At 44.7% G+C, this 19043-nt stretch overlaps 1 protein-coding gene across 1 annotated transcript in view; it reads right to left on the bottom strand.

The window, feature by feature from the left end:
* The window catches only part of LOC146058673 (cell surface glycoprotein CD200 receptor 1-A-like), a 53655-nt gene continuing 34612 nt past the window's right edge, over positions 1-19043 (bottom strand). Inside the window, exons 2-6 of the mRNA XM_083170937.1 lie at positions 10479-10742; positions 9487-9594; positions 4527-4598; positions 1178-1240; positions 1-147 (exon numbers count right to left, since the gene is read on the bottom strand). Coding sequence (XP_083027063.1) covers positions 146-147; positions 1178-1240; positions 4527-4598; positions 9487-9594; positions 10479-10742 — 509 coding nt within the window. The 3' untranslated portion in view covers positions 1-145. The remainder of the gene's footprint in view (positions 148-1177; positions 1241-4526; positions 4599-9486; positions 9595-10478; positions 10743-19043) is intronic.

Below are 19043 nucleotides of genomic sequence, written 5' to 3'. Positions count from 1 at the left end.
ACACATAAAATTAGTGCACAGAGCGTATATCTCCCAACACCAGAGAAGCTTTTTTGTGCTGGAAGAAGATGGATCCTGTCCAAAATGCAGATCACAGGGAGCTTCCTTTTTTCATAACTTTTGGTCCTGCAGGCACATAACGAGGTTCTGGAATAAAGTGATATGCTACATTAGATATGCTTATGAATTTCCCGCACACCTCACCCCCCTTCCACTCCTATTCGCCAATTTCGACCCGTGGAATATTCCCCCACCCTCCAACAACCTCATACCCATTCTCACGCTCACAGTTACTGTAGTGAAAAAGGTTATCCTTAATTCTTGAGTAGGGAAAATAAGATAAGAAAAGACAGATATATTTATGTATGCGTATGTAATTTTTTTTTCTTTTTTTCTTTTTCTCTTGTTGTCTCTCCTCGTTGTTAATAAGTACGGTAGGGGTAGGGTTTACCACTATAGTGGAACAAGTAGGGTTATAATTGATCCATGTAAATATTGAATATCAAAGGTGGAAAAGAGATGTGCTTAAGTAATATACCGGTAGTAAGTGAATCGAGGTGGAAAATAGAATTAAAAGATATAAAGTAACGAAAAGGTAGTAATGAAGTTACCAAGAGAATAGAAATGAAGGATAAGAATGAGATGGTTTGACTTGTTTTTGGCCAAAATGTATGTTATGTGTGTGTGTGGGGGGGGCGGGGTGGGTATGGGTATTATCTGTATGTAATGTAATGAAAAGTAAGTCGATTTGTATTGATGTAAAAATGTCTATTTGGAATAAATAAAGACTCAATTAAAAAAAAATTAATCAAGGACATTAATTTAATTTTTCATGGTATATTATTGTCAAACTCCATTTTTGTTTGCATGGTTTGAAAAGCCACCACAAAAAGATTTAGTCATACGTTCAAGTGGAGCAGCTATCCGGTAACATACCCTGGACTCAGTGCCCAATTGCACGTGTGTTCTTTGCCTGGGAGAGACCTTGCTGATGCAGTATAAATACCTTATGAATATAGGAGTTCTATTGGAGATGGGATGTTGCCCATTGCATCCAGACTCTATTATCTTGTATACATAAAAAATAAACACACCACAAGTAATCTATACTATTATAGTCCAATTCACACAGGTGCTATGTATTATACAGTGCAGATTAGACATCAATTATACCTACAGCGTCTTGATGATCTAACACACCCCAATATTATCCAATGCAAGGTGTATATAGATGACCCATCTAGAAATAAAATAAAATATATTAGCCATTATTCCAGATACGGACAATGGAAAATTGATCATTTGGATGCATATAGTACATAGTACCATAGGCAAACCTTGTAGCCATTTTGTAGCTGACGGATGGGGCTTTCCAACGAGCCCAGCCTTGTGTCTCTAGCCCCCTGGGAACCGGAGATACTGCCAGGCAAAGCTGGAACGTTTTCCCTATAGGATAACATGGGACCCGCTAATTCCGACCCCCACCCAGTTCAACGGCTACCAGTTCCCCCTTCGGCATCACTGAAGCTCGAGATTGATCTCAGTCGAACCCAAACTGCTGGGCCTTCAATCTGATACCAGGCTGGATCCATAAGGGTTAATTGGTTCCAGGGATATTGAGGTTAAATCGTTTTTTTTTTTTTTTTTTTTCATTTCTTAAATATAATTTCATGACTGTTTATGTTCTTTGAGGGCAGATTTCTCTGGAACCAAACAGCCCAGTTTCATGGGACATGTAAATGGGTCAGTTGGTTCCGAAGATATACTGTAGCTGGTTGGTTAAAGGGGGGTAGGGAGCGGGGAGTGGTTTTCTCTCCCCCTCACACCAGAAAATGCAGGGACTAGGCTGGTGTATAAGGGGTCAGCCTGGGAATGTCCCAGCATGATCCTGGGACCATATTCCCGGGTAAATCCCTGCATTTACTGTTGTGAAAGGGGTATTATTTCAAACAGCCGTGACCTGCAGTGCTCTGAATACAGCCGGGCAGCCCACTGCTCTCTGCCCAGCTGTCAATGACTGTCACCCCTGCAGCTTCCGCACCAATTCTTCTCCCCGCTTTCACCTCAGCCCGCCCCCCCTTTAATCATGTGGTGCCGGCGCCCGGCGTGCTCCTCCGACATCACGCACAACAACAGCGCGCACAATATTTAAAATGTTCACTTGGCTAGAGGGGGCACCAGGAGGGGAGTGGGAGTGTGCTCTGTGCTGCGCTCTGCTCCTCTCCCCATAGAAGCAGCTGCACCACTCTCCATCTCTCCCTGCAGCAGCAGCGAAGGCTCATATAAAAATTTACAGTAAGTGGCACTTTTGGGGGCATTGCTTAAGGGACACTACAAGTGGCGGTATGTGGGGGCATTACGCATAATGTGTGGCTTAATGTGTAAGGGGCATTACGGTGTGCAGCATCATGTGTAAGGGGCATTATGTGTGCAGCATCATGTGTAAGGGGCATTATGTGTGCAGCATCATGTGTAAGGGGCATTATGTGTGCAGCATCATGTGTAAGGGGCATTATGTGTGCAGCATCATGTGTAATGGGTACTATGGTGCACGACATCATGTGTAATGGGTACTATGGTGTGCGGCATCATGGGTAATGGGTACTATGGTGCGCGACATCATGTGTAATGGGTACTATGGTGCACGGCATCATGTGTAATGGGTACTATGGTGCGCGGCATCATGTGTAATGGGTACTATGGTGCGCAGCATCATGTGTAATGGGTCCTATGGTGCGCGGCATCATGTGTAATGGGTACTATGGTGTGTGGCATCATGTGTAATGGGTACTTAGGTGTGCGGCATCATGTGTATTGGGTACTATGGTGTGCGGCATCATGTGCAATGGGTATTATGGTGCCATCAAGCAAGAACCCCCTAGCAATGAGCACGTAGGTAAGCATCACTTATGTGGCATATATGTAATGGGCATTACGGTTTGTTATATAGTATGTAATGGGCATCATGATGTGTGGCACAATGTGTAATGGGCATTATGGTGTGTGGCCTTATGTGTAATTGGCATTACGGCGTGTGGCTTTATGTGTAATGGGTATTACGGAGTTTGCAAAAATGTGTAATGGGCATTACTGTGTGTGGTCTAAAGTGTAATACCACACCCCTTTTTGTGATGCCACGCCTCCTTCCCATGAGGACATGCCCCCTTTTTGCCGCACGTCTACGCCGCGCAAAGGTCCCCCTGCTATTATGTCTAGATCTGGGACCACCCATTACCATAATTCAAGATTCGCGTATGCATAGTACTTACCATACAACAGGGTTGGACTACTCATGATCCCTCAGGAAACGTGACATTAAACACTATATTAACATTTTAAAACACAGACACAACATCAGAACTGGGCCAAAATAGTATTCACTTGTTTTTCTTTTCTATACACATCTACAAATTTCAAACCTATATTTTGCTGCAAGTACTGCCATATATACTCGAGTATAAGCCTACTTTTTCAGAACATTTTTTATGCTGAAAAAGCCCCCCCTCGGCTTATACTCGAGTGAGGGTCCCACTTGCGTCAATAAGTTTTCCAAGTTTTTTGTTGTAAAATTAGGTGCCTCTGCTTATATTCGGGTCGACTTATATTCGAGTATATACGGTATATATTTTCCAATTTATAATAAATGGTCAATTTCAATATATGCTATTCCAATCAAATTCTATTATCATCTCTTGCCTATTATGAACGCAATAGACTGTGCTGATAACGCAATAGACTGGGCTGTTTCACCAATAGGCTGGTGGGCAATATATTTTTTGGAATAAACTTCGACTGAAACTTTTTTTTATATAGTTTAATAGTACCGCCAAGTGGTCATGCAGAGGTGGGGGAACTCAATTCTCTATGCCACCTAATTACCCCCCCCCATTAGGCAGAGACAGGGCCAGTGGTAGGGTTTTTAGCACCCCAAAACCCAAGCCCCATCCTTGCAAACTAGAATGCTTTTCTATAAGAATTACTGTTCAGGGCCAATGTAAAGGTTAAAATGTTCCACCTCACCATTAGACCCCCGTTCCCCCTCACTTTAAACCCTGAGTACCGCCCGCCTCTAACCATAGGAGGTATAGTCACTGGGGTCACTAAGGGGGGTGCGGACCAGCTCCTCCATAATGACAGGGAGTTTTACTGTGACATTATTCTGCAGCATCTGGCTCCCGTCACTGGGGAGGAGCTGGCAGTGCAGCCAGTAGTCTCCAAAGGGAAGCCCAGCATCTCCGGGAATATGTGTCACACCCCCACAGTGATGAAAACCAGACGTCCCGTTAGACCACGCCTCTCCCCATGAGGCGACACCCCTTGCTAGATGACACAGACCCTTTCAGACACAAACGTGACAAAGTGACCTCGGTGACAAATGACAGTGTGTTGAAATGTTGGATTAGCAACCCGCTCTGTGCAGTGTTATTTATAATCCAAGTAATGCTAGTTACAAATATAACTTTATTTACGTATTTTTTTATTTTATCTTTCTTTCACATTTGCGTAATAAGATTTGTTTTCTCTACTTTCAGTGTTGTCATGCGGCATCCGCATTTCCTGTGGATCAGTATCTTGAACTGAATGAGGATCTCTGGTACCTAAAAAAAAGTATTATTATTACTATGAATATTATTATATTCGTCATTTCTTTAGATACAGTAGTTCCAATGTACTATGAAGCGCTGCACCACCAGTTAGTAGAGCCAGTAAAATGTAGATATATATTGTATTTTATACCTAGGAAAGGTTTAGTGGTGATCAGAACATACAGTACGGGAACGATGTATGTAACTGTAGAAGAACTTAGAACTGCTCACTACGCTGCATGACTTCGGAGCCTAGCAAACAGATTAACACCGCCCCGGCAAACACGCCCCTCCTCCCCCCCAAATCCATAGCTACGCTACGAGGTAGCCCAGGAACTACTGCACTTGTTTCCTGCAATTCAGCCATCCACCCGAGCACGCAGGGGAACACCTGCGTTCCTTGGGGCCCGCCCAGAGTTTCTATGGGCACACCCACCTTTTCTTGTGGGCACGGCCATTAAACGCCAGCTGTCCACCTTGGAGAGCCCCCTGTCTGTCAGGCAGCGAGTGCCCCAGCAACAGATGATGTAGGTAGTACAGTAACAGACATAGCACATAACACAGAGGATGTAGGTTGTACAGTAACAGAGAATGCACATAATACAGAGGATGTAGGTAGTACAGTAACAGACAATGCACATAATACATAGGATGTAGGTGGTACAGTAACAGACAATGCACATAATACAGAGGATGTAGGTAGTACAGTAACAGACAATGCACATAATACAGAGGATGTAGGTGGTACAGTAACAGACAATGCACATAATACAGAGGATGCTAGTAGTACAGTAACAGACAATGCACATAATACAGAGGATGTTGGTAGTACAGTAACAGACAATGTACATAATACAGAGGATGTAGGTAGTACAGTAACAGACAATACACATAATACAGAGAATGTTGGTAGTACAGTAACAGACAATGCACATAATACAGAGAATGTTGGTAGTACAGTAACAGACAATGTACATAATACAGAGGATGTAGGTAGTACAGTAACAGACAATACACATAATACAGAGAATGTTGGTAGTACAGTAACAGACAATGTACATAATAAAGAGGATGTAGGTAGTACAGTAACAGACAATACACATAATACAGAGAATGTTGGTAGTACAATAACAGACAATGTACATAATACAGAGGATGTAGGTAGTACAGTAACAGACAATGCACATAATACAGAGGATGTAGGTGGTACAGTAACAGACAATGCACATAATACAGAGGATGCTGGTAGTACAGTAACAGACAATGCACATAATACAGAGGATGCTGGTAGTACAGTAACAGACAATGCACATAATACAGAGGATGTAGGTAGTACAGTAACAGACAATGCACATAATACAGAGGATGTAGGTAGTACAGTAACAGACAATGCACATAATACAGAGGATGTTGGTGGTACAGTAACAGAGAATGCACATAATACAGAGGATGTAGGTAGTACAGTAACAGACAATACACATAATACAGAGAATGTTGGTAGTACAGTAACAGACAATGCACATAATACAGAGAATGTTGGTAGTACAGTAACAGACAATGTACATAATACAGAGGATGTAGGTAGTACAGTAACAGACAATACACATAATACAGAGAATGTTGGTAGTACAGTAACAGACAATGTACATAATAAAGAGGATGTAGGTAGTACAGTAACAGACAATACACATAATACAGAGAATGTTGGTAGTACAATAACAATGTACATAATACAGAGAATGTTGGTAGTACAGTAACAGACAATGCACATAATACAGAGGATGTAGGTGGTACAGTAACAGACAATGCACATAATACAGAGGATGCTGGTAGTACAGTAACAGACAATGCACATAATACAGAGGATGCTGGTAGTACAGTAACAGACAATACACATAATACAGAGAATATTGGTAGTACAATAACAGACAATGTACATAATACAGAGGATGTAGGTAGTACAGTAACAGACAATGCACATAATACAGAGGATGTAGGTGGTACAGTAACAGACAATGCACATAATACAGAGGATGCTGGTAGTACAGTAACAGACAATGCACATAATACAGAGGATGCTGGTAGTACAGTAACAGACAATGCACATAATACAGAGGATGTAGGTAGTACAGTAACAGACAATGCACATAATACAGAGGATGTAGGTAGTACAGTAACAGACAATGCACATAATACAGAGGATGTTGGTGGTACAGTAACAGAGAATGCACATAATACAGAGGATGTAGGTAGTACAGTAACAGACAATGCACATAATACAGAGAATGTTGGTAGTACAGTAACAGACAATGCACATAATACAGAGAATGTTGGTAGTACAGTAACAGACAATGTACATAATACAGAGGATGTAGGTAGTACAGTAACAGACAATACACATAATACAGAGAATGTTGGTAGTACAGTAACAGACAATGTACATAATACAGAGGATGTTGGTAGTACAGTAACAGACAATGTACATAATACAGAGGATGTAGGTAGTACAGTAACAGACAATGCACATAATACAGAGGATGTAGGCGGTACAGTTACAGACAATGCACATAATACAGAGGGTGCTGGTAGTACAGTAACAGACAATGCACATAATACAGAGGATGCTGGTAGTACAGTAACAGACAATGCACATAATACAGAGGATGTTGGAAGTACAGTAACAGACAATGCACATAATACAGAGGATGTAGGTAGTACAGTAACAGACAATGCACATAATACAGAGGATGCTGGTAGTACAGTAACAGACAATGCACATAATACAGAGGATGTAGGTGGTACAGTAACAGACATAGCACATAATACAGAGGATGTAGGTAGTACAGTAAAAGCTAATGCACATAATACAGAGGATGCTGGTAGTACAGTAACAGACAATGCACATAATACAGAGGATGCTGGTAGTACAGTAACAGACAATGCACATAATACAGAGGATGTAGGTGGTACAGTAACAGACAATGCACATAACACAGAGGATGTAGGAGGTACAGTAACAGACAATGCACATAATACAGAGGATGCTGGTAGTACAGTAACAGACAATGCACATAATACAGAGGATGTAGGTGGTACAGTAACAGACAATGCACATAATACAGAGGATGTAGGTGGTACAGTAACAGACAATGCACATAATACAGAGGATGTAGGTAGTACAGTAACGGACAATGCACATAATACAGAGGATGCTGGTAGTACAGTAACAGACAATGTACATAATACAGAGGATGTAGGTAGTACAGTAACGGACAATGTACATAATACAGAGGATGTTGGTGGTACAGTAACAGACAATGAACATAATACAGAGGATGTTGGTAGTGCAATAACAGACAATGCACATAATACAGAGGATGTAGGTAGTACTGTAACAGACAATGCACATAATACAGAGGATGTTGGTAGTACAGTAACAGACAATGCACAGACAATAGAAACCCTTGAGCACACAGTAAGCATAATGCAGGAGTGGTGCAGAATTTTGGATAATAACTTTCATGGGTTGTGTGCTCCACCCTGACAATGTACCAGGTGCGGCAGCCATTTTAGGCGCTCTGCGTAGGATTACCCTGGGTGGAATAGATTACCCCTAAGGGAGCTGATTGGGAGGAGCCCTGGAGATGGGCATGAGAGGAGGTAACCAGGGAGGGGTACAGGTCTCAGATAAATGAGGATGAAGATAGATGAGGAGATTTCTAAGTAAGGGTCAGGAGTGGGAAGAGGATTTGGAGGGGAATTGGAAGTTAATTTAGTGAGGTATAGAGTGGGGAGTATGGGTCATTAGTTCAACCCAATCAAGGTCAACATAAATTATGTAGACAGGGCTTAGGACGACACCTGAAATAGGTGTACATGGCTGTCGACACAAGCATTAGGTCGACAGTCTAAAGGGCGACATGTTTTTTTTTGTCCCGAATGTCGACATAGTCAACATGGACACAGTCTACATGTACTGCGTCCCCTCGCTTGGCTCACTGCGCTTGCCGTGCCGAGCACAATATTCTCCCACCATGCCATAGTGGATGGTAGGGTATAGAGTACCGCCTATCAGCACATGTTGGCTAGAAATAAATGTAAAAAAACTCACGGGGAGCGTGCTTGAGTTCTGATGGACACCTTGGATTGGTCAGGATACAAATCCAGGAGGTGCAGGAAAAGACCATAGGGTGAAGTTTGTTACTCCTCCTTTTTATCTTATTAGACCATAGTGGAATCTCCTGTATTAGATGCCTTTGGTCAGGGCTGTAACTAGGGGGGGGGCTGGGGGGTCACACGCACCGGGCGCTGCATGGGGGGGCACTGTCGGGGCCGGGTAGCGGGGGTCCGGGGACAGGCAGCGGGGGTCCGGGGACGGGCAGCGGGGGTCCGGGGACAGGCAGCGGGGGTCCGAGGACGGGCGTAGCGGCATCTAGAAGCAAGCTACGCTATTTGCCTGGTGGGAAGCAGATTTTGAAAAGACTTGCCAGACGCTGATTGGCTGAATTCTCTCAGCCAATCAGCATCCGGCAAGTCTTTTCAAAATCAGCAGCGCTTTCCGCTGCCAGGCAAATAGCGTAGCTTGCTACAAGTGAAAGCCGCCGCGGCGCTGCCCGTCCCCGGACTCTGCTGCCCGTCCCCGGACCCCGCTGCCCATCCCTGGACCCCGCTGCACAACAGGTATGTGGGCGCAGGGTTTGCTCAGCCACCGGCGCCAGGGGCAAGGAAGTCATTTGCCCCCCCCTCCCAAGTCAGGGGGGAGGGGGCGCGACCAAATGACTGCCTTGCCCCGGGCGCCGGAAACCCTAGTTTCAGCCCTGCTCTGGTCATCTCTCAAGAACACCAGGATTAAAATTTGTCAGCTGGAGTAGTATATCCTGGTTACTAAACCTCTACTTACTTTGTTTATAGCAACGGCATTTCCAGCAGAGAAAGATTCCCATAGTAAGCAGCAACTTTGCGATGACCACAGTTTTCAGCCAACAAATCCAATATACGTAGTTATGACCTAAAAATAGGATAATTGAACAGTAAAGACTAGAAAGGACCTGTTGTGTAGGTAGGAAACATCTAACACTATGCAGCATGAGCTTATGTCATGTGATCACTCAGGACCAATGTGCTGCAGGCTGGCAACTTGATGCTGTTACAGAAAGTCTTGCCAATACTGTTCACACTCCATTAATGCTCATAAACTAATAATTTACCAAAATGAGGTGCTGAGGTATTATCCAACAGCAAAGGTCTTCTGTGGGTGTGGAAAAAGGCATCACCAGGCCCCAAAAGGAAATTTTGGAGCAGGGTATAGCAATACTGGTCTACTCTACAGAGGTCCTGGATCAGGAATGAGGTGTCAACACATGCGCAGTATTTTGGCGGGGTGCATGATAGCTCTTTTTGTGATCAAACATACAAAAAATGTGATTTGTTGTGGGGTTTGGCCACTTTTTGGGTATGCATCAAGCTTGGCCCCAATGGCTTCTGTTTGCATTGCCCTCTGAAAGGGATCCAATCAGATCTGACCCAGATCCCCCAGCAGCATGTGTCATACAACGCATGTGCACACAGACTGCCAGGTCACAAACCTGGATGCCTTCCCCCAACAATGGACAGCTCTTAACAGGAGGGCTGAAATCTTCAAGCATACAGCACTAATAAAAGCTTATATGCATGCAGTGAGTGGTGGTGTGAATGACATTCTGAATGCAATGCGTCATGTATCCCGTCCTATAAATCATATAAGATTGCAAACTGGAACCAGCACAAGTGGTAATAGTGTGGTATAAATGACAATATGTCCTCATATACACCATCCAATCCTCTTTGCACGTCCCTATGACCTGCACTGATGTAAGTGTTGTAGACCACACTACTGGTTATGGGAACACTTACCGTAGCTGCAACACACTGAGACGGATCTCTCCTGGGGGCCCATAAACGTAGGATGAGATATAACACAGGTCACAGAGGTCACATTGCCGCGTACAGCGCCGTATACACTGGTCACTGTCCACGTCCCATCCGGGTTGTCTGCATACGTTGTGTTTATATCCTGTGACTGTGGGACCCAGGAGATCTCTGCCGCTGGGTACCCCTCAATGGCTCTGCACTCAGGGGACCCCTCTCTGCTCACTCCCAGGGTCACAGAGGGCTCAGCTGGAAAATATAAACAACGTTATAGTCAAAGGCAGAATGATGATAAATGTGAGACAAGCAGAACCAATAAGGAGACATTTGTATTACTGCAGCTGTTTCCAGCAGAGGGAGCCGGCATTGGCATGTGCATACACACACACTTGGTATGCTCTGGTGGCGGCCATGTTCCTTGCTGGCGATGTCTTCTGTCGGCTCTGCATGCAGGACCGACGGAGGATGACGCTGAAGTGAAGATGCGTGGGAGCGTCATCCATTGTGACTTCCAGAAGTGCCTGTAACATCTCAGTGGCGTTGGGATCATATGGTCAACATTCACTAGTGACAGGCCTTAGGTCAACACCCTCAAAAGGTCGACATGGCTATAGGTCGACAAGGTGATTAGCAAGCATAAGGTTGACATGGGGAAGGTCGACAAAAAGGTGACATCAGTTTTTCATGTTTTTCTGTCCCAAATGTCAACACAGTCGACATGGACACAATATCGGTGCATCGCATCCGCTCACCATGCTTCAGGCTGCGCTCGGCACACTATTTTATTCTCCCTCCACACCCTAGTAGGGCACGAAATACCACCTGTCAGCACATGTTGACTCAATAAAAGAAACCATGTCGACCAAATGCTTGTGTCAACCTAATGACCCTGTTGACCTTAAGCCATGGTGACTTTTTGAGGGTGTCAACCTTCAGTGGTCAACCTGGTGATCATAAACCAGCACCCACACACCTCCACCCATCTCATATATGATGCACACAGGGGCGAGCTGGGCCGGGGGGAAGGGTGCCATGTGCCCCCCGGGCCGCTCTATCAAGTACTCCTGCGGGCCGCCCGGTGGACCGCAGGAGTTCACCTCCTCCTGTAGGTGGCACCGGCCGCGGCTTTCAGTTTATGGCCGGGACTACAAAAACATGGCCGCCGTCCTCCTGCATGAGGACATGTCCAGAGACCGGGCAAATATGGGAGGGCCTCCTGGCAGTGACTGATGCCGCATGAAGTGGCGTGGGGGAAGAGCCGGCGAGTGGAGGAGGGAGCATGCCGCCGTTATGTGTCCTCCGGCCCCTCAGGCAGTTCTGCTGCTGCACGCAAGCCGCTATCAGCAGCACAAGCTCAGAGCAGGGGAGAGGGGAACGCACCGCCGGGTGTGCTGTGCGCTGGAGCCTCCACCCACCTGACTGCGTGCTGCTAAAAGAGTAGCCGCGAGACCAGCACCACAGGCACCGACCTGTCACCAATCCAGCAGCTGTAAGTAGTTGATCAGAGTAGTGGGTGGGTGGAGGCTCTGGCACACAGCAAGCCCTGCGTTGCTCTCCCCTCTCTACACTAAACTTGTGCTGGCAGCAGCTTGCGTGCAGCAGCAGCACTGCCTGAGGGGCCGGAAGTCACAAAACAGCGGCACTGAGAACCTGAAGGAACCTCTTTCCCTGGAGTTACCCCCAAGCACAGCCAGCCAGTAAGTGTATAACATGTTGGGGGGGTGGGCAGAAATTATAATGGGGGGGGGGGTTGATGTAATAAAAGTGTATAAGTGGTCAAGTGTGATGCATGGAAGTTTTGCATGGTCTCAAAAAAAAGGCTTCCTATTCGTCTATTCGTTTCTATGGGCTTTTTATTTGGTACTTGTGTATTATAGCGGCGCCCCCGATGTACATCGCGCGATGTTTTTATCGAATCGAATCGCATGCCATGCACCGATGGCATGCGATGCAACACGATTTTTGCCCCCTATGCGATGAAACATTGTATAAGCATCCTAAAGGGTGCTTTTAAGCACCCAAATGGGTGCTTACAATGTTGAATGCACCCCCACGCCACCCCCCCACTATAAACGTGAACCTGAAGAGTGGCGAGCGCAGCGAGCCCGCAAGGGGCGGCGGTACGTGTCCTCCAACCTTTTCATATCCCCACTACCCACGGCGTGGAGTTGAGAATAGAAAGTGTGGTGAGCGCAGCGAGCCACCGAGCCCGAAGCATGGCGAGCAGTGCTCTGGACTTGCCCCCCAGGTTAAAAGTTGCCAGCCAGCCCCTGGATGCACATGATGTGGAATATCCTCAAAAGACTGCCTGCGTAGACAGCCCCTCCACAGTTCCATCCCTGGGCCTGTGAAGATCAGGAAGCCTGGATGGAGGTCTCTGGTGAAGAGGTCCAGTGGGTCATGCTGAGGGCAATACACCACAGCAGAGACGAGTGTTGGGGAAGGAGAGAAGTCCAAAGTGACTCCATATTGGAACTGCTAACAGATGGGACAATTCATGAAGGATGATAAAGATGATTGGTTCAGTTTGCATGATCTGATGATGTCACCCGTGACCTCATCCAATAACAACATCACAGTATTAATGTACCACAGTATAGAAGAGAGGGCGAAATGTAGAGGAGGAAAGGTGAGGATGTCACAGAACATAACTATGGTAAAGATGAAGAGGAAATAGATAATACTAAGGACAATGTTACTGTATAATAAAATCCAGGGCTGATAAAAGAAATGAACACATGAATGGAAGACAGAGAAGAATACAAGATTATGGTGGATCTCTCCCATCGCTGAAAAGAGAGAGATAGGAAACCACACAGGCAGCATCGAGGCAGTGGCGTAGGTAGAAATTTTTCTCCCCCCCTGCCCAAAAAAATTTCGGGGCCCCCCCAAGAAGGACTATGGTCACCGCTGGCTGAGCTGACAGGCGACCCAGGCAGCAGTGAGCGCTGAACTGATCCAGCTCCGTGCATATCTAATGAGCGGAGACCCATCGCAGTGCATATTTAATGAGCGTGTCCCTGACCTTCTGTATGCACTGCACTGGGTCCCCACTCAGTAGATATGTACAGGGCGTGACCAGCTCAGCGCTCACTGCTGCCTGGGTCACCTGTGAGTTTAGCCAGTGGCGCCCACCACAGACCCTGCTGGTGCTGCTCCCCCAAGCCGCCGCAGGGTCTGCCACATATGTAGCTGTGGCCTAGTGCTACAAGTTGGGGAAGACAGAGGAGACGGAGCGGTGACTGACAGTATTGCTCTGCCAAAGCCCGGAGGGAGTGTCAGGTCGCCGACCCTCTGCTGAGCCACTAAAGCAGGAGGTACTCACATCATCACAGCAGCGGCGCCAGCAAAGGAGGAGCCACTGAACCACAAATATAAAATTTCATCATATCCCACTCAAGTGCAGCAGAGAAAGAGTTAAGGAGCAAGCAGACAGAAGGGTGAGATACTAGTTCACACTTCACTTAAGAGATTTGACTGCAGGAAACTACAGAGCTAGGAGAGTATAATTAGCACAGAGCTAAAAAGTGTCACTCAAAGTCTGACAGACAGCCAGATTTAAGTAACTGGAAACATTGTATATAAAGAACTCTCAGAGACAGAGAAAAGGTTTGATTAGATTGGATACATCCATAAGTATCCAATACTAATACTTTTCAACTACTACATTCAGATAAATACACTTTTATTAGTTCAAAGGAAGACTGAACTGTATGCTTACATTTGGGCCCCAACATGCGCAAATATTATTCCTTTAATGCTGGCCAGCTAAGGTGTTTTTGTAATGCATGCAAGTATTTCTGTATAGGATTTGGGAGGATTAGAGGGTACTGTATTGTATTGTATAAAGAGCATGAAAATGTACTGTATGTTATTATTGATATGTTCCTGTATGCTTATGTATTGATAAATAGAAATTGTATTAAACTTACTTATTCTATTGACGGGTTAGCCAAGTTCATTAGGGAGTAACATTATAGGATAGGCATATACTCAATTAGATGAGTTAGATGAGTGTTTCCCAGACAACACTAATTAAATAAAGCTTGGGTGGAGGCACTTAGTTACTTAGTTGTAACCTTTACATGGTAAAAGAGTAAAGGGGTTACAAAGTGGAGGCACTGCTGAGATGATGTGAGTACCTCCTACTTTAGTGGCTCAGCAGAGAGTCGGTGACCTGACACTCCCTCCGGGCTTTGGCACAGCAATACTGTCAGTCACCGCTCCGCCTCCTCTGTCTTCCCCAACTCGTAGAACTAGGCCGCAGTCCTCCTGCCTGCACCGGATGAGAGATGATGCAGTTTGCGTTTTAGTTAGATAGGCAGCGGGGTGCTCTGCTAAGTAGTAACTCCTTCCTGGCTCACTTCCCCAGCCACATAGTATAGCGCCTAAATATCTACAGCTCTCAATGTTCACAACTATGTGGAGAAGGTAAGCGCTGTATAAGGGAGACTGTCAGTCTAAAGCCAGCAGCGTTTATGGCAGCCCCTCACAGAGTCAGCTGACTGGTCAACTGCCTGGTCAACTGACTGACTCAAGGACAGTCCTTGTTCTCACTGATTGACAGCTTAAGGAGTCTCATGGGGCTCTGGAAATTTCCAGTGCCCTGCTCGTTGCTCTACAAGTCTTTAAGCCAGCATGCCAGTATACAATACATATAATATATGTACACCATTAAATATATTCTATATACGTACATACATATACATCACTTCAATAAATATATTAACACTACAATTTCATATTTTTACATATATATATCAAAATACATGTATAACCTAAAGTAGGGTTACATTCTCTTCCCCTGGCGATCTAACTAATTCATCAGCTTAGATCGCCATCATCTCATATCTACATATATATAGCTGAGCATTGAAAATATGGCCAAGTACACATGGTGGGATAGACTATTTGGGGTACTATACTAGGCTCTCCCATTCTATCATAAGTGAGAATAGAAGGGAGCCTACAGTACATATTCTTTTTGGCCTTTCAACATCTTGTACATCACCCTCCTCATTACACATTTCACTACCGTCTTGAGAGCTATTAGTGCTATTTGTGTTGGAATCGTCAGACATCTCAATTCCTGCCCTATTTAGAGGTTCATAACTCCCTTGATCTTCCCTCTGTTTATCCTGGTTACTTCTACCACACTCAAGTTTAGGAGTATTCATATCGGCATCTTTATAATAACACCCTGGACTTTCAATGTCTCCTTCTAATTCATTTAAATCGGGCAGCTTATTAACTTCAGTGACCCTGTCTTTATTTCCTTCCACACTTACACTAGTGCTAGGACTTTCAGTAAGGTTTTCCAACCGTATTTCTTGACCTATCGGTAACAAATGTTGTCTATGATATGTTAAGACAACTCCCTCCCCTGACTCTGGCTTGATCTTAGTAGTAGTAGTAGTACGTTTATTTATAAGGCGCCGCAAAGTGTCCGCAGCGCCGTACATAGCAAACAAAAAAACAAATTACAAGGTAACGTACAGGGTGTGTTGAAAGATACAGTATAAATAGGGGTGTAGCTGGTAGAACTAAAATCAGCATCAGTTCAGAAGTAGGTGTCAAAATTGTCAAGGAGACTGAAGATGAAGTAGAGGAAGGGAAGAACAGGACAGGAGCACAGGTGAGGTAATGAGGTAGGGTGAGTACGTGAGGAAGGAGGGCCCTGCTCATAACAGTTAACATAAGTTAACATACTAAAAATAGGTGGGTGGACGAACGAAATACAATAGGATAAGTAGGAACGGAGGGGAACGGAGGCAGGATAGGAGGATCAAAAGAGGTTAGGAGGAGGAGGGATAGGCTAGTCGAAAAAAGTGGGTTTTGAGGGAGCGCTTGAAGGAGGTAAGGGAATCAGATAGCCTGATGGGTGGCGGGAGATTGTTCCAGTGCAGGGGGGCAGCGCGAGAGAAGTCTTGGACACGGGAGTGGGAGGAGGTGATTAGGTGAGAGGTCAGTCGGCGGTCAGCGATGGAGCGAAGAGGACGGGAGGGAGTGTGGATAGAGATCAGTGAAGAGAGGTAGGGAGCTGTGGAGGAGGAGAGAGCCTTGTAGGTGGTGGTGAGGAGTTTAAAGAGAACTCGGAAAGGAATGGGGAGCCAGTGAAGAGATAGACAGAGGGGGGAGGCGGAGGTAGAGCGGCGGGAGAGGAAGATGAGCCTAGCAGCAGGTCATGAAACTTTTCAATTATTACAAAAGGATCTTCCCTCCATTTATTAGAGATTTTGAACCTTTTTGGTATCCCAAATTTCCTTAACAGTACTCGATCACCCGGGGCAAGATCTTGTTCCCGGACTTTCCTATCATATATTCTCTTGTTTTTCAGCCCTATCTTTTCTGCAGCCTTAGTAGCAATTGCGTATGCCTCCTGCAGATCTTCTCTTAGTTTTTCAACATATTTGCTATGTGATACTGGAGAGATATGTCTAGTTGGGGCTCCCATACTAATATCTATTGGGAGTCTTGCCTCTCTTCCAAACATTAAAAAGTAAGGAGAAAATCCTGTGGACTCATTTAAAGTACAATTATAAGCGTGAATTAAGCGATCAATATGTCTTTTCCAGTTCTGCTTATCCAGAGGACTTAAAGTTCCCAACATATTAAGTAAGGTCCGATTGAATCGTTCGGGCTGAGGGTCCCCTTGAGGGTGGTAGGGAGTGGTTTTAGATTTTACAATCCCACATAAGGAACAGAGCTCTTTAATTAACCTACTCTCAAATTCCCTTCCCTGATCAGCCCATAATGAATGAAAAATTTACTCCAAAGGGTATTTGCTACTGTTAACGCTTTCTGATTCGGGGTCACGTATGCCTGCGCATACCTTGTAAAATGATCAGTAACTACCAGTATATGACATTTTTTACCATCTTTTACTTCATGCGTTAAGAAGTCCATACAAATCACATCCATAGGACCGTTACTTTTAAAGGACACCAACGGTGCGCACTGTTTGGTTACTGTTTTTCTCACCACACAACTCCCACAATTCTGACAGTAACTTTCTATCTCTCGCCTCATCCCAGGCCAGTAAAACCTATGGGCTATCAAACCTAATGTTTTCTCAAACCCTAGATGTCCATGATCATCATGTAGTGCCTGCAATGCTGTAATCCTGTGTTTTTCAGGCAAAACAATTTGATGTACGTAGGACTCTACCATCTATATGTTGTGTTACTCTGTATAGTATTCCATTCCGAACTTGTAACAGTTTCCTTTGTTTTTTCAAGATTCTTGCCTTTTCAGTAACCAATGACATCTTTTGATCATCCCACTTTCCTCGTCCTACCAAATAATAAATGTCTTTAATGTCCTTATCAGATAATTGATCCTTCTTTATCTGCATAGGTTTCAGTTTAGACAGTCCTTCTAATTCTAATCTGCCCAACCAGCAATAAGATAGGGGTAAAGCATTCGATGTTGCCCCCAAAGCACTTATACATTCTCCACATAAAGATTCTCTTATCTGCACTTGGTGGCACATTCCTTTTACATCCCCCATAGGAATTTCAATCCATTCTTCTTCTCTTTCAGAAGTCTTTTGACCAGGTATCCTAGATAATGAGTCTGCATCAATATTGCTTACCCCTGGGCGGTATTTTAGAGAAAAATCATATAAGGCTAATGCCGCTAACCAACGATGTCCTGTTGCATCTAGTTTAGCTGTAGTGAGAATATAAGTTAAGGGGTTGTTATCCGTGTGAACCTTGAAATTCACCCCATATACAGTACAGTAGGTATTCATGGAATTTCTCTACTACACACCACTTTAACGCCAGAAATTCCAATTTGTGAGTGGGATAGTTTTTTTCACTGTCAAGCCTCTACTTGAGAAAGACACTGGCTTCAATTCTTTAGTAGCTTGGTGACGCTGATATAGCACACCCCCTATCCCCTCTTGAGAAGCGTCTATATGAAGTATATATGGAATAGTGGGGTCAGCATATGCTAACACTGGAGCATCAGTCAATTTCTCTTTTAGCATTTGGAAAGCTTTCTCACATTTATGATCCCACCTTTCACCAAATAACTCCCCTGTTTTGTACAAACTTTTATGAGTGGCATCACTGGTTGTAACTCTCTTCTTGTTTGCGGGAGGATACCCCTTTGTCAAATAAGTTATTGGTTTTGCAATCTGAGAATAGTTGGAGACGAATCTTCTGTAATACCCACAAAATCTCCAAAAAGATCTTAGCTCTTTGAGTTTTGTGGGCCTAGGCCAAGTCTTAACGGCCTCTACCTTGGCAGGATCTGTAGCTATCCCCTCTCTGCTTACTATATGTCCAAGATATTTAACTGAAGATCTGCAAAGGATACATTTGTCTAGAGACAGCTTCAACCCTCCGTCAATGAGCCGGTCCAAGACTTTCAGTAGGCACCTGTTATGCTCCTCCAGTGTTGTGCCAAAGACAATTATGTCATCAAGGTACACTAATGTCGCCCTATAATTCATATCCCCAATGGTTTTCTCCATGGTCCATTGGAATGTGGCTGGGGCTCCTTTGATTCCCTGTGGCATCTTCAAGAACTCAAAGAACCCCA

This window comes from Crinia signifera, chromosome 2, assembly GCF_055691185.1.
Source record: "Crinia signifera chromosome 2, ASM5569118v1, whole genome shotgun sequence".
Lineage (NCBI taxonomy): Eukaryota > Metazoa > Chordata > Amphibia > Anura > Myobatrachidae > Crinia > Crinia signifera.
Note: the sequence above shows the minus strand (reverse complement) of the source record. Positions and strands in the feature narration are given on the sequence as shown.